General features: G+C 40.8%; 1 protein-coding gene across 1 annotated transcript; it reads left to right on the top strand.

Annotated features, from left to right (window-relative positions):
• Positions 1-892: 892 nt before the first annotated feature.
• rab11fip1b (RAB11 family interacting protein 1 (class I) b) lies at positions 893-14,599 on the top strand. The gene is made up of 9 exons (XM_041058416.1): positions 893-1,463; positions 8,013-8,440; positions 8,532-8,785; positions 8,936-9,604; positions 9,686-10,285; positions 10,397-10,656; positions 11,965-12,858; positions 13,334-13,445; positions 13,665-14,599. The coding sequence occupies exons 1-9, from the start codon at positions 1,120-1,122 to the stop codon at positions 13,869-13,871; spliced, it is 3,768 nt and encodes a 1,255-aa protein (XP_040914350.1). The 5' UTR covers positions 893-1,119; the 3' UTR covers positions 13,872-14,599.
• Positions 14,600-14,754: the final 155 nt, after the last annotated feature.

Here is a 14,754-nt window from a genome sequence, read left to right as displayed (position 1 = left end):
TTTTCAGACCTTGTACTCACTGTAAGCCATGATAATGGGGAGATTTCAGTTTGTCTCTGGTTGTTAAAGAACTCCTTTACGGCTGAGATTTAGGGTGATAGAAAAATAACTTGACCAGAAATTGTGTTCATTTTGTTCCCTTTTTTAAACAGCAGGAGTCAGTGTTCAGACATGAACCAGTGTGAATATTGTGACATGAGAGGTAGACAGCTGTATCACTGTCAAAAATACATCAATTTTCCCTACCCACTCTCTCCTAATCAGGCTGACGGAGATTGTTAGCATTTATGCATTGACCAGAAAGGGAATCAACTAATCAATAATGGGCTAAAACAGGCAAACAAACACCAGTGTTTCAGAGCCTTCGAGCCATCTGAACTGCAAGTGGAAGGAAATCTATGCAGGCAGCGGCACCGCAGCCTGATTAAGATTCAAACTGGAGCTGCATGTGAAACTGAATCCAACCATATGAGCCCTATCAGCTGTCACAGGCTTGTCAGGTATCCTGCCCTCTCTCTCCGAGTTAGAATTATCAGAGCAGAGAGGTCTCATGTATTTAGATGACTTAACTGAGACAGGAGTACATGTCCCTGTGACTGCTTATTACTACTAAACATGAGCCTTGTCTAGAAATATTACAGCTCTCCCTTAATGAAGACACAATCATCTGAGGAAGCAGTGACATTAAAATGTGTCAAGGAAGTACCCAAATCAGTCACTTTGGTCCTTATTTGAATGCAGCTGGGATGGTGGGATGATGCTGATGCGCTCTGGCAGGTGTCAACAAGGATCAGGTGTGGCCTGTTGGCTCCAGTAAGCGATCGTTGTAGTGTGAATGAGCACACCAGGCAGCGTGTCAAGTTCGTTTCAGAAGTCATGTAACCTGTTAATCTGTGGGAGTGTCTTGTCTTAACCAAGGCCCAGTCTCGGTGTAACCACGCCCAATCAGCTGTTTCCTCAACTTCATCGAAGCTCACGGGAAAACTTTCCCCCTCTTCTCCCTTCAGTGCCCCTGAGAACCGATGGTAGACGCCGCTGCGTTTTGTTTTGTTTGTTTGGGTTTTTTTTTTTTTGACGTAATTTCTTTGCAGCGATAATCCAAAAACAAGTGGTGTCAGCATGTCCTTGGCGGATCAGCAGTGGTGTCCCACAAGCGTCCAGGTAACGGTACTCCAAGCCAGAGGCCTCAGGATTAAGGGGAAGAGCGGCACCAACGATGCGTACGCGGTCATGCAAGTTGGCAAGGAGAAGTATCAGACCTCGGTGGCGGAGAAGAGCGTGGCTCCGGTGTGGAAAGAGGAGGCCGCCTTCGACCTGCCGCATCAAGGAGGAGGAGGAGGAGAGCGTGGCACGCTGCATGTCCACGTCCTGCACAGGGCCCTGGTGGGTCCAGACAAACTGCTGGGACAGGCTGTCATCAACCTGCTGCAGCTCAGTGAGGACAAAACCCGCAACAAGACCGAGTGAGTGCACACAGCAGGGAGGTAAAGGGTCATTGTTTGAATAAAAATAATGTGAAATAATGTGTGGAAAAAGTATTAAATCTTTCTGAAGGAAAACGTAAATCACACTGCAGAAAGACCCTGTTAAAGCATGCATTCAAAATTTTGCTTAAATGAAAGTAGCTAGAGAAGTTTTAGCATCAAAATCAACATTATTGATGCTCACATTGATAAATGTGTTAAAGCTGGTAAAGTTTAAGCTTCTTTATGTACTGCTGGGTAGCTTGAAAGCAGCACAGAAAGCAAAAGTGTCCATTACAAGTTCCCAGAGCACAGGCATGTTTTGTGTGGTCCAGCCAACAGTCCAAAAACCAAATGATGTTCAGTGTATCATCATAAAGTTTAAGACCACCCAGTAAATCACATTTAAGAAGCTGGAAACAGGCCACTTGCAAGATAGTTACAGAAAAGACCAACCAGTCAATGAATGAAAAAAAATAGTAGCCTTTAAGCTTTTGCCAAACAAAGAACTCTAATTTAAAAGGAAGCATTGCTGAGCTTGGTCCCTGGAGCAGTTTAAAAAAAAAATCATCCTGCTAAAGTTTCTTTGTTCACTCAAATGATTCTTGCTCTGCAGTTGACCCTCTGACCTCCCTGTAGACAGATTTATGAAAAAAATAAAAAATAAAACCCTTATTTTTCCTTTTAAAAATTAACCCACCTGATCCCTGTTTTACAAATGATTCACAATCTATCCACATTAACAACATATGTCTTGACTGAAGATTTTTCCCTCTGTGCTGTGGCTACGAGACTGTGTCTTTATGCATATGCAGTACCTCAGTGCAGGGCACATGTTGGTCTTTGCTTTTAACAGCATGTAAATGAGTAAATCATGGGAGACACAAAATAGACTGAGTGACTTTGATTTTCATCTGCACCACATGGGAACAACTCCTGGTTCTCTCAGTCAAACTAGGCTTAGTGGTATTGCAGGACAAAACTCCATAATCCCTGTTTAATCTCCAATAATTACAAACCATGTTATTCTTTTATTTATTAATACAACAATTATGCAGCATATGTGATAACTGTGGATTAGGGTTACCTTATGAAATTTGCTTAATATGTGCATTTTTAAAGACTTTTTAGAAGCAGGTATGATATTTTCACCTTTTCTTCTACTGAGCTGAGATATTCGAACACACACACACACACACCCACCCACACACACACACATACATACATACATACATACATATATAGCCATGCATCATTACACAGACTCGCTCTGGTGGGTTTGACTTATGAATGTTGCCCACTCGCACCACTGCAGCTTAAGGGATTTGTTCCCTTGGCTGCAGCCTTCAAGAGTGCCAATCAGCATTACTTACTCAGGCGAATGAAGTGAGCCAAAAGATTCACGCTTTCATTGACTGAACATGACAACAACAGAAAGATCCCCCAAAGAAGACCCACACTTCACCTCAGTGTGCTCAGTGAAGCACATTTTCGTGAGGATGCCATGAATAAAAACGTCGAGCTCTCAGATGTGAATTCTCATCACAGTGCATAAGCACACATGAGCGAAGGAAGTGAAGTAATTAAATGAAGTGATGATTACTTTTACTGTGCAAAAGACAAAGTTTCACACCCATCTCTCCTGTCTTTGTGGTAATAATGACAGCATTCAGGTTTTACAGGTTGTGCTGGTGCTACTGTTAAGTCTCTCGTCTAATGGCGATTATACCTGCTCCTTTATGCAGAAACACGGTCAAAAACAAAGGTCAATATTTATATTATAGCGATCCTTCCCAAAATTTGAAATGCAAGATTAATCATCTTGACACAGTTAGAAGTCCGTAGTAAGAATGGAAAACATTCGTTGCGCTAAGCTGTTTCTGGGTATTTTAGTCCCCTGCCGTGTGACTGGTATTATACAAAAGCAGACTGCATACCAGCCTGTTTGTCTAAATGCGCAAACACAAACACACACACACACACACTTCCCTTTCCTACCCCCTTTACAGTTGTTTGTTGTTGTTTGGGTCAGTCTGCTCTGTTTGACGTCTTTGAGTGCTGCTTCAATTATAATATCATCCATACCAAAGTTAGATTTGACATTTGACTAATTCCTGCTCATGTTTTATCATGAAACCATATAGATTTGTTGTCTGTTCATATTATGGTAAATCTCTCATGAAACAGAGCAAACAGTGACCCCTCTTGATTTTTTTTTTCTGTGTGTGCGTGTGTGACTGTCGTGGTTAAAGATCTATACTTAAATTAGATTTGAGAGCATGAAACGAGCTGACATTGAAATGCCACATGTCACAGATCTTTCCATACTCCTCTGCCTCAGTTCTTCTTGGGTCTGGCGAGTGTCCAACTATCTTCCTCTGACCTGGAAAAAAAAAGGATGTTATGCTGAACTTCACCTGGCTGTGTGCTGCATGTTTAATCATGAATGGTTCTGGGTTTTGGTGTGCGCGCGTGTGTGCATGCTGATGCACAGTTCTATAAGGCTTTCTTACACTGAATATATATATACATACTTGTACATATATATTATATATTTTGTTAAATCAGCAAACATGCTTTGGCTGATCTTGAGTAAATGCTCTGCTTGGTCTCTGTTGATCTTTCTGTGAGCTTGGTGAATACACCTTGCCTCTGAGGTCTAAATCCAGCTTTAGCCTCACATTCCTGACTGTTTTATCAGTGAAAAACAAACTGTGGTGGCATCGGGGACAGTCTAGCAAGGTCACTTTTACTGAAGAAAACCACTGTAGCTGTACTGGCTCTCTGACAGACAGTGCTGCGTGTTCCACAAGCTGCTAGTACAACAGCTCTACTGTTTAAGGTGCTTCGTGTTTTCAGATTCTGGAAAGCTATTATTCAACCAAGATTTTTTTTTTTTTTTTTTTTAACAGTCTTAGATCATAGTAGATATTTTTCTAAATGCATTTTTAACACTGTTAGGTCTGCATTAGTACTTCTGTACTAATAATCACATAGACAATGGCTCTGTTCTAGTAATGACAGTATAATGAGTCAGCATGCGCAATAGCAAGTCCCTGAAACTGAAGCAGCTAATTTGATTTCAGCCACTTCTATTATTCACACTTGTACTTTTCCTTCTGCAACATGTTAAAATGTCTTGTTTTCTATCTTCTACACTGTCAACTACAAGGGGCAATATATAACACCCTCATCAGTGAAGCTAATAACAAACTGAATGACATATAGGCTACTGTGCTCTAGTGCCACTTCTGTTACCAAAATCTGCTGGTCAGGTCTAAGAGCACTTGCGCCACAAAACAGACAAATAGGAAAGTCTCTCTTACAGCTTCCGTCTCACATGCCGTTTGCTCTAGCATGTATTGTGATTGATTTTTGGGTTAAAAATAGCTCAAGGTTCAACCAGTGGTTTGTGACACTTAGGGGAAAGGGTATAAAGGGAATTTCTCTTCAGTTACCCTCTGGTTCCTTTGTACAGGCCTCCAGTTTTGCTTTGATGACTCGTAGATGTGGACTGACACGATAAGCAGTTTTGGTCCTTGGACATTATCACAGCTGAGTTGTTTTACTCACTCAGCTCTTCTCCCACTCATACATCTGTGTTCTGTGATAAGAGAAGGCTTGAGCCACTCAGGGCATTATCTTATCAGTAGTTCAGGAAGGATGTGTGTGTGCAGAACGGAGAATACATTTACAAAATGTTGAGTCATGCGTTATCCTCCTCCGGTTCTGTTTGTACAGCAGAACAGCACATTTTCTGTAATTCTTTGGGGGGGGGGGATTACAGAGTTTAAGGGCATCATAATCATTCAGGCATTGTTAAGTGAAAAGCCTCTTTTAATTCCTCCTCCTGCACACAGCTTACTGCCCCAACCAGCTAACGCCCAAACACTTTTGCAACTTCCCTTCTGATTTAACTGAAGTAGCTTACTTCTTCTCTCTTTTTTTTTTGCATGTGTTGTATTTGTTTGGCTTCTGTAGGCATCATTGAATTACAGTATTATTAGTGCTTTTACCATTCTGTATTAATGCTAGTACTATACTAATGCTATTACTGTTCCACTATACTACACTGTTATATACTATAGGGCTGTTTGAAATGCTTCAGTTCATTATTACGCTATCATTAAGGATATTTTCTGTTATTGATATATATCATAATATGGCAAATGTTTACTAAATCAAACTGATAAGCATTTCATGTGCATAAAAAGCTTCTTAAAAAGTTCTTAATTTCAGATGTGACAACATCAACAATGACAACATAAGATTTCATGATATGATTCTTCTGAAGGTTGAGAAACAATAACACTGACTAATGCGTAACCCTTAGATATTGTACTATGCTGTATATCATCAATTGTCCTTTTCTACTATTTGTATTATTAAGCTATATTAAGATGCTATAATATCACAGAGGGACTGGATGAAGTCATCATGGATGGGGGTAAACATAACTGCTGCAGAGGACTGTCTTTGTTTGCATGGTAAATAAATGCATTAACTACCTAGCATTGTTCTGCTAGGTAGTCTGGACATTCATGAGGCAAACCATGAAGAAGTCTCACAGTGAAATATGTAAATTGTTAAGACCTGAAATTTAAATCACATCCCATTATTTACCAGCAGGAAGAGGCAGGGGGCCTATGATAGCAGTCTTACCCATTTCACAACTTCCAGGAAAAGGCGTTTCCCTCCTCAGTTTGTTTGTGCCACACATCTAAAGCATTCCTGAGAGAGGAGGAGAAAGAGGGTGAATCTCAACAATATCTGATTCAGGACCATTGAGAGCAACTCACTGTAGTCAGCTGGGTCTGCATTATGTATCAGTGGAATCTCAGGGTTAACTGCAGGGACACACACACACACAAAAACATGATGATGTATTTTGAAATGCTTCTACATTTTCCTTTTTGTTTTTTTTTAAATCACATTCATGAGCCAAACCTGATCATTTTGAGGGTTACTTCTGTGTTTCACATTATAAGAAAGATGGTTAGTCACAGCCACAACACGGAAATTTGTTTCTTTGCACCCACACAGTGCACAGACACATAGACATGCACACACAGAGACATGCACACAGAGCCCCTTCCTCATTTCCTCAGGAATTCAGATTTCAGTTGGAGTTGTTTGTTCAGTGGTGAGCTGACCTCAGATTTCTGCCTGATAGGCACTTTTTTATGCTGACTGTTCCTTTTTGTTGCTCTGTTAAATTATTCTGCTCATTCCGAGACCCTCCTGTCAGTGTTGGACCATGACACAGGTGCAGGAGCAGTGAAAAGTTGACACAGTCTGGTCTCAGTGGATGTCTGACTGAGTCTATTTGTGCTTTTCTACACTTTTTTTCCAAATTTTTTTAAGCTGCTAGTTTGAGGTTGTAACCAGTGTGTGTGTTGTGTTGCTTCACTGTCATCCTGGTATTTCATTGTCTACCTAAATCTGCATGTGGGTGTTTATCTAGAGTAACACATGGAGGACATGTGATCCTGCCAGGATGTTTGTTGGTACTAGTTCATGCTTTGTGGCACCTACCTGCAGTATTTTTAAAAGGTGATAATGAGGCTAATAGCAGATTGGTTCCCTTGGTTATTGGAGAGCCAGGGACTTATCTTCTTAGATAAAACTCTCTTCTTTGGGCTTCAACAGGTTAGGTTGACTGCAGACAGTCAACCTGACCTGTTGACTGTCTGCAGGCTTAAATGTTTTGGGTACATACTGATGCATGTAGTCAAGGGCATAGTGGGTCACAAGCTATTGGTGAGCCTGCTAAATCAGTGCTACAAATCAGGGTGGGTACTACTATTTGTTTAATGCAGTGAACATCTGCAGTATGTAATAAAAGCCTAATGTTGTTCTTTTTATTTTTTATTTTTATTTTAGTAAGATTTGATTGTGTGAGACATGAGAGAAAAGGGGAACAACCTTCATAAAGGCCTTCAAATATTCACTGAGTACACACAGTATAAGCATTCATAAATTTTCCACGGTAGAGGCTGCCACAGACAGTACAATATTATTATTATAAAAAAAAAAAAACTTCACAAACTTCAACAGACCTTCATGGTCAGTTTGCTGGTTTGGCTTAGATTATCACAGACTTTCCAAAAACACAGTCAAGTCACTGCTGAGTCACTTTCCATTTCCTACGGGTTTGATCATAGTTTCCACAAAGAAGCTGATGAGGACTGAACATTAACATGTCTCTATGACACCTTGTTATTACAGATGGTGTGTATGAAGTGTTAGATCTTAAAAGTAGTACTGCATTTTATTCTTGCAAAAAATGGCATTCAAATAAGTAAGTCCAAGCAAATTATCATTGAAAAAGTAACAAAATTAGACACTAAAATTAAATCAAAGACAATGTGAAAGTGGTTGTTTGTAAAGTTGAACATACAGAGAATTACCTCTTGGGTATATAGAATGTGTTCTTTTCTAAAAGCTACATGTTTGAAATAATATTTGCACAATTAATCAGACATTTTGGTATTATGTTTAGTACCATGTGGATAAATGTCTTTCTAACATCGTGCCTCTGTTTAACAGATGGTTCAAGTTACTGGACAAGACTGGCAAGGCAGACAAAGACAGAGGAGAGGTCCTCCTGGACATTCAATTCATGAGAAACAACATGACTGCCAGCATGTTTGATCTCTCTGCTGCCGGCAAATCCCGGTCTCGCCTGGGCAAGTTCAAGGACAAAGTTCGTGGCAAGAAAAAGGAATCGGATACTGTGTCGAGCGTGGTGCCATCCTTCACTCAGGTTCTGACAGACAGTGAGGAGGAGGCAAATGGGGATGCGGAGCTAGCTGCAGGGAAGGATGAGAAGAAAAAGAAGCATAAAATTAAATCTTTATTTTCTCCCAAGTCCAACCTGCAGAAGAACATGTCTCAGTCTATGTCTGTTCTGCCTGCGAAGAATTCCTCGCTAAGTGGCAGCCAGTCATCTGGTCTGAATGTGGATTCCTCTGAGGGTCAGGAGCAAAAATTTTCAGTTTACTCAATCACATTCACCCTTGTCTTATTCGTAATTAAATACATGTTAATTTTTCAATTTCCTTCCAGGTAAAAAGAAGTTTAAGTTCATGATACATAAACGCTCGGGCAGCTCAGACAACAAAGATTCCTTCTCTGGCCACCAAAAACATGGCCCTGTCGAACAGAGTAACTTGTGCATCAATGGCAGTCATGTGTACTGTGAAGAGCCTCAGCCTCGCACCTCTCGCATCGGATCAAACTTCAGTCTCGCCAGTTCAGGTCATGGATCAATGGAGGATGTCCCTGAAAGCTCCCCCCCATCTGTTGCTTCACTTAGGGCAGTGAGGCAGTATTCACCATGGACGGAGGAGGAGGAGGAGGAAGAGACAGCTGAAATAGACAATAAAATGGAGGATGTGGATGAACATAGAGGGGATGAAGAGGAAAGGATTAGGATGGAGGAGGAGAGGAGGAGAAAAGAGGAAGAAGAGCATGAAAGACTAGCAGAGGAAAAGAGACAAGAGGAACAAGAAAGAAGGAAAATTGAGGAGGAAGAGGAAAGGAAAAGAAAGGAAGAGGAAAGGATTAGGGCAGAGGAGGACAGGGCTCAGGAAGAGAGGAGGAGGCAAGAGGAAGAAGAAAGAAAAAGGGCTGAAGAAGAAGAGAAGGTTAGATGGGAGGAAGAGGAGAGGACTCGGAAGGAGGAAGAGAGGAAGAGACGAGAAGAAGAAGAGAGGGTTAGGAAAGAAGAAGAGCGTGAAAGATTAGCAGAGGAAAAGAGGAGACTAGAGAAAGAAGAAAGAAGAAAAAATGAGGAGGAAGAAAAAAGGAAAAGAGAGGAAGAGGAAAGGATTAGGGCAGAGGAGGAAAGGGCTCAGGAAGAGAGGAGGAGACAAGAGGAAGAGGAGAGGGCTAGGAGGCAAGAAGAAGAGCGTAAATTAGCAGAGCAAAAGAGAGAGGAAGAAGAAAGAAGAATTGAAGAGGAGAAAGTTAGAAAGCAGGAAGAGGAAAAGATAAGGAGGGAGGAAGAGAGGAGGAGAAAAGTGGAAGAAGAGAGGATGAGAAGACAAGAGGAAGAGTATGAGGAAAAGAGGAGACTAGAGGAACAAGAAAGAAAGCTGCAGGAGGAAGAGAGGAAGAAGCAAGAGGAAGAGGAAAGGGTTAGGAGAGAAGAAGAGTGTGAAAGATTAGCAGCAGAAAAGAGGAGGCTAGAGGAACGAGAAAGAAGGAAAATTGAGGAGGAAGAAAAAAGGCAAAGAGAGGAAGAGGAAAGGATTAGGGTGGAGGAGGAGAGGGCTCAGGAAGAGAGGAGGAGACAAGAGGAAGAGGAGAGGGATAGGAAGGAAAAGGAAGAACATGAGAGATTGGTAAAGGAAAAGAGGAAACTGGAGGAGAAAGAAAAGGAAAGGATTGAGGCTGAAGAGAAAATTAGAAGGGAGGAAGAGGAAAGGATTAGGTTGGAGGAAGAGAGGAAGAAAGTGCAGGAAGCAGAGAAGATTAGGAGAGAAGAAGAAGAGTGTCAGGAAAAGAGGAGACTGGAAGAACAGGAGAGGAGGAGAGTTGAGGAAGAAGAAAAAAGGCAAAGAGAGGAACAGGAAAGGATTAAGAAAGAGGAGGAGAGGAGACAAGAGGAGGAGAACAGGGCTAGGAAGGAAAAGGAAGAATATGAGAGATTGGTTGAAGAAAAGAGGAGGCTGGAGAAACAAGAGAGAAGACAGAAAGAGGAAGAGGAGAGAATTAAAAATGAAGAGCAGGAAAGGATTAGGATTGAGGAGGAGAAGAGGAGGAGACAAGAGGAAGAAGAGAATGCTAAAAAGGAGAAGGAAGAAATGGAAAGATTAGTGGAGGAGAAGAGGAAACTAGAGGAACAAGAAAAGAGGATTGAGGAAGAAGAGAAAATTAAAAGGGAGGAAGAGGAGAGGATTGGGAGGCTGGAGAAAGCTGAAAGGGAGAGGAAAGAAAAAGAGGCCAGGAAGCTGGAGAACGAAAAGTTAACCACAGATGCAGAAGAATGGAAGAAAAGAGAAAATAAAGCAAAAGATGGACACAAAGCTGCCTGGCAGAAATCTACTGTAGCTGTCGGGAGCCCTGCAGAAGTCCCCTCCACGAATCCCTTTGATGAAGACTTTTCAAATAATCCATTTGAGGAGATTCCTAACTCACCTGCTGGACCCGACAGCAGCAGAGCCAAAGGATCAAATGTCCAACCAGGGTTAGTTCAAGCCATCGTACACTATATGAATAACAAACATTATGATACATACAGTATGTCCATGACAATACAGGAAACTTTAGAATGTGGGCTTTGAGCTAAATGCTAACATCACCATGATAGCATGCGCTCAGTGATAAAACTAATAGGCTGAAGTTTAGCAAGTAAAATCTTTACCAAGTTCACCATCGTGTATCATGTTAACATGCCAACATTTGCAAATTAGCACTAAAGGCAAAATACTGCTTAGGCTGATGGGTATTTGATTAGTTTTGCAGGTATTTGGTCATAAACCAAAGTAGTTGAAGTTTTGACCTGATGTTGGTACTGATGTGGGAGGAAACGTTAAGGGGTCAGCAAAGTTATCATCCTGAGGGAAGCATGAATTAGTTCTTAAAGCCATTATGATTCATCCTCTGCAGATCATGGATGTCTATACTAAATTTCTTAGCAATTCATCTGATGTTTGTTGAGATATTTCAGCCTGGACGAATGTGGTGGACTGACTGACAGGCCAACACTGATAGTCACTGGTCTACCCTCTGCTGTGTGTGCATTCTCAAAATAAGAAATACAAAAATCACACAGTTGAAGCCTTTGTATAATACAGTACAACTGTTGAAAACAGGGTGAGGGTTGTGGATGTTGCACAGCAGGGTTAAGCTAGATTTTATTATCACTATCATTGTTATCAGGAGCACAACAGGATGAGGAACACAATGCCAAAAGAGGCAGTGAAACTAAATTTGAATGCCTGATGAAAATGATAGAAAGTCAGAGAGATCTGACTGTCCAGTTGTTACTTTATCTCCTGTTTTACAGTCACTTCTCATTTTAATGCAGCCTAACACTGACACCATCATGAAAATTGTATAGCTCTGTGCTTGTTCGCCTGTGTTAGAGTTGGTATGAGTGTGCAGACACATAAAGTATGTGTGTGGGTAAGGATATGTTTTGTTTCTCACCTGAGAATTGGAGCTCATTGCACAGACTTACCTCATTACAGTGCACTGAGAAAGTATTCAGACCCCTTCACTTTTTCCACATTTTGTCATGTTGCAGCCTTATGCTAAAATAACTTAAATTCTTTTTTTTTTTTTTAAATCAGTCTATACTCAATACCCCATAATGACAAAGTGAAAATAATCCTTATCCAAGGCCGGTGAAGCGTGCATATATATATATATATATATGTCTGTCTGTCTGTCTGTCTGTCTGTATGTATGTATGTGTATATATGGCTTCCCTATGAGACTAGTTAACACTGAAGTAATGTGGAATGTAACTGTGTCTGTCTCTCTTCTCCAGATGTCAATTTGCTGTGTCATCGATGGGAAGCAAGACCATTTCCACTGCTGAAAAGGATCTGATTAGTGCTCAACGGGAGAAGCGACCAGCTCCTCAGCCTCCAGGAAGGAATCAAGCTGAGAGTCAAAGGGAGCAGGATGCATCTATACGACATCTGGCACAAATTAACAAGCAGAATAATGAGAAAGGCATCGTCAAAACCGCCAGTGTTCTCCCTCAGCGCTCGGTGCAGGTGAACGCTCCTCAAAGTCAGTCTCACACAGAAACAAAGAACACCAAGGGCTTGATGCAGATCAGTACCACCAAAGAAACAGAAAGTGTAGCCAAACACAGCAAACGTCCTGCACCACCAAGACCACGTTCTGTGGAGGAAGAACCATCACCTCAGCCCAAAACACCCTCGTCTTTTGCTGGCAACATTTCCCAGGGGTGTGGCTCAGAGCAAAAACAAATTCCTGTTGTTTATGGCTTAAATCCATTTGAAGATGATGAAGATGAAAATGAGCTCACAGCCCAAGATGATACAACCACCCCTGGTAGTACTGGTACAGCACACTGGCCAGCAGCTGTGTCCCTAGCTACTGATAAAGATGCCACCTCTCAGGCAAAAGTCAAATCCTCAAAGGTGGCCCATGCTCCTCCACCTCCTGCAAAGACAGCTGCCGCATCAAGATCTTTGATCCACCAAAAAACTGACAGAAGCCATGCTATGGGTGACACAGGTGTGGCTGTACCTAATAAGGGTGCAAACCAAGCATGTGACCCACAGCCAGAGGCCACAATCGCTGTGCCTGTCCAGGAGGCTTCACTAAAAGAGCCCCAGCCTGCGATAGCACAGAGAACAAGAGAGGAAGCCAGCATGAATAAGGAAGTTCCTCCTACAACTTCACGCAGGTGAGACAGTTCAGGTCTTCAGCAGAGAGGCAAAAGAATATCTTTATGCAACTCATCATTCTCATCTTAAATTATACATTACACACACTGCTAGCTGCCAATATCATGCAGTAACATCTCTCATTAATCATCACGCTGCACATTTCTAATGTAGAATCTTTTATGATTCATCCTCATTTTTTTCTTTTTTTTTTCATTTATTTTACTCATTCATCATTCATCTTTGCTTTTATTATTAATTGTGTTGTATCTGGTAAGGTTGGTCTGGATGAATTTCCTTGGGTTAATACCGACCATATTCTGTTTGGCTTGTGATTGTTAAATAGGTTACTCTTTCATCTTATAGTAATAGATGATACATCTCACAAAGACATTGATAACAAACTCATACTAGCACATCAGCACTTCATTTCTTTTTCACTCCAATGCAGCCAGTGGGTACATTTTCTTTCTTCTTCTTTGTTTTTCATTGCAGGCTTCAACCTGTAAAACCTCTTAATCCTCTGGAACAGCAGTCTGTCTCCATTGTTCAAGGAGAAAAACATAAGTCCACAGGAGTCCTCAGTGAAGTTCAGGAGAAACCAAAGGTATTTTTTTCCCCAACACATTTATGGTAGTTTTAAGATTTTCCATCACTCTTAACAAAAGAAATTGAAAAAGGAAAGTTTCTGTGTTTAAATGTAAATGCTTATTCATCTGGTTGATCCAATAGGATCAATATTTGAATCTTTCATTAAGGGCTGTGTGTAATATTTGTGTTCAATATACACACGCACAAATTCTCAGTGTAATTTATTCTTTTACAGGGTAATGACTCTCGGGCGAAAGGGCCGTACTCCCAGCTGACTCGAGAGGAGCTCATCTCTCTGGTGCTGAAACAGGAGAACCAGCTGTCTGAGAAAGACAAAAAGATATCAGAGCTGGAGCAGTACATTGACAACTTACTTGTGCGCGTCATAGAAGAGAAACCAAGTATCCTGATGTCCATGAGCTCTCTGAAGAAGGCTGTCTAGGGGGCTTCTCAGCTGACACTTTATTCCTGCTGTAGCTAATCAGTGCAGGCCCAGTTCACACTGGTTTGACAGCCGAAACTTAAGTCTTAAGTAGTTGCGGTGTGTCTTGAGCAAGGTAACGGGTAAAAGTTGAGGTTTACGAGGTTTGAACAGTTTAGAGTTCAAGTTCAACATATTGGTTAATGAATAATGATAAAGACTGAAATATATTTTGTAAAAGAAATTCTGCAAAGGCTTTTGTAGTTTAAGCAAAGGGGCATTTATTTGGGGAATTATGTCAACTTGCAAACTTTTTAATGAGTACTTATATTCTACATTTTTCTAAATATTTAGTAAAATTTAATATTTTTGACACTGCTACAGTATGTATGTCTGACTTTGAAACAATGTCTTGTGTATTTGTAATTATTTTCACGTACATGTCTGACTTATTACTGTATTTCATGGCAAAACAAAATGCATACCGCCTTTTTTTCTATAGTCTGTCAGCTTTCTGTTCACTGGTGATATGTCCAGTATAAAGAAGAGCCTTATTTGCACTAGTTAAATAAATGTAGATTAGCTTTCCCTCTCTTGTACTGAATGTCAAAAGTTTACATGATTTTTCTAACCCCAAAGAAAGCACTTTAATTAAGCTTACACTATTAACATGATATACACTGAACTGCTGTACTGCACTGAGATAGCTTCCTGGTATTAAAATATGCTAAATAAAACTAAGCCTTTAAGCCCTGTTTTTTTTTTTTTTTTTTTTTTTTTTTTTTTTTTTTGATCAGGCAAGAAAGGTACATTAAATAAAGTCTAGCTCTTTTGGTTTTCTGGATGTGTGAGTCCTTGGTGCATTCTTTTTTCATCTGATCATTTCCCCCCAAAATCAACTTCA

This window comes from Toxotes jaculatrix, chromosome 16, assembly GCF_017976425.1.
Source record: "Toxotes jaculatrix isolate fToxJac2 chromosome 16, fToxJac2.pri, whole genome shotgun sequence".
In the NCBI taxonomy this organism is placed as follows: domain Eukaryota; kingdom Metazoa; phylum Chordata; class Actinopteri; family Toxotidae; genus Toxotes; species Toxotes jaculatrix.
This window is presented reverse-complemented; position numbering and strand designations above follow the sequence as displayed.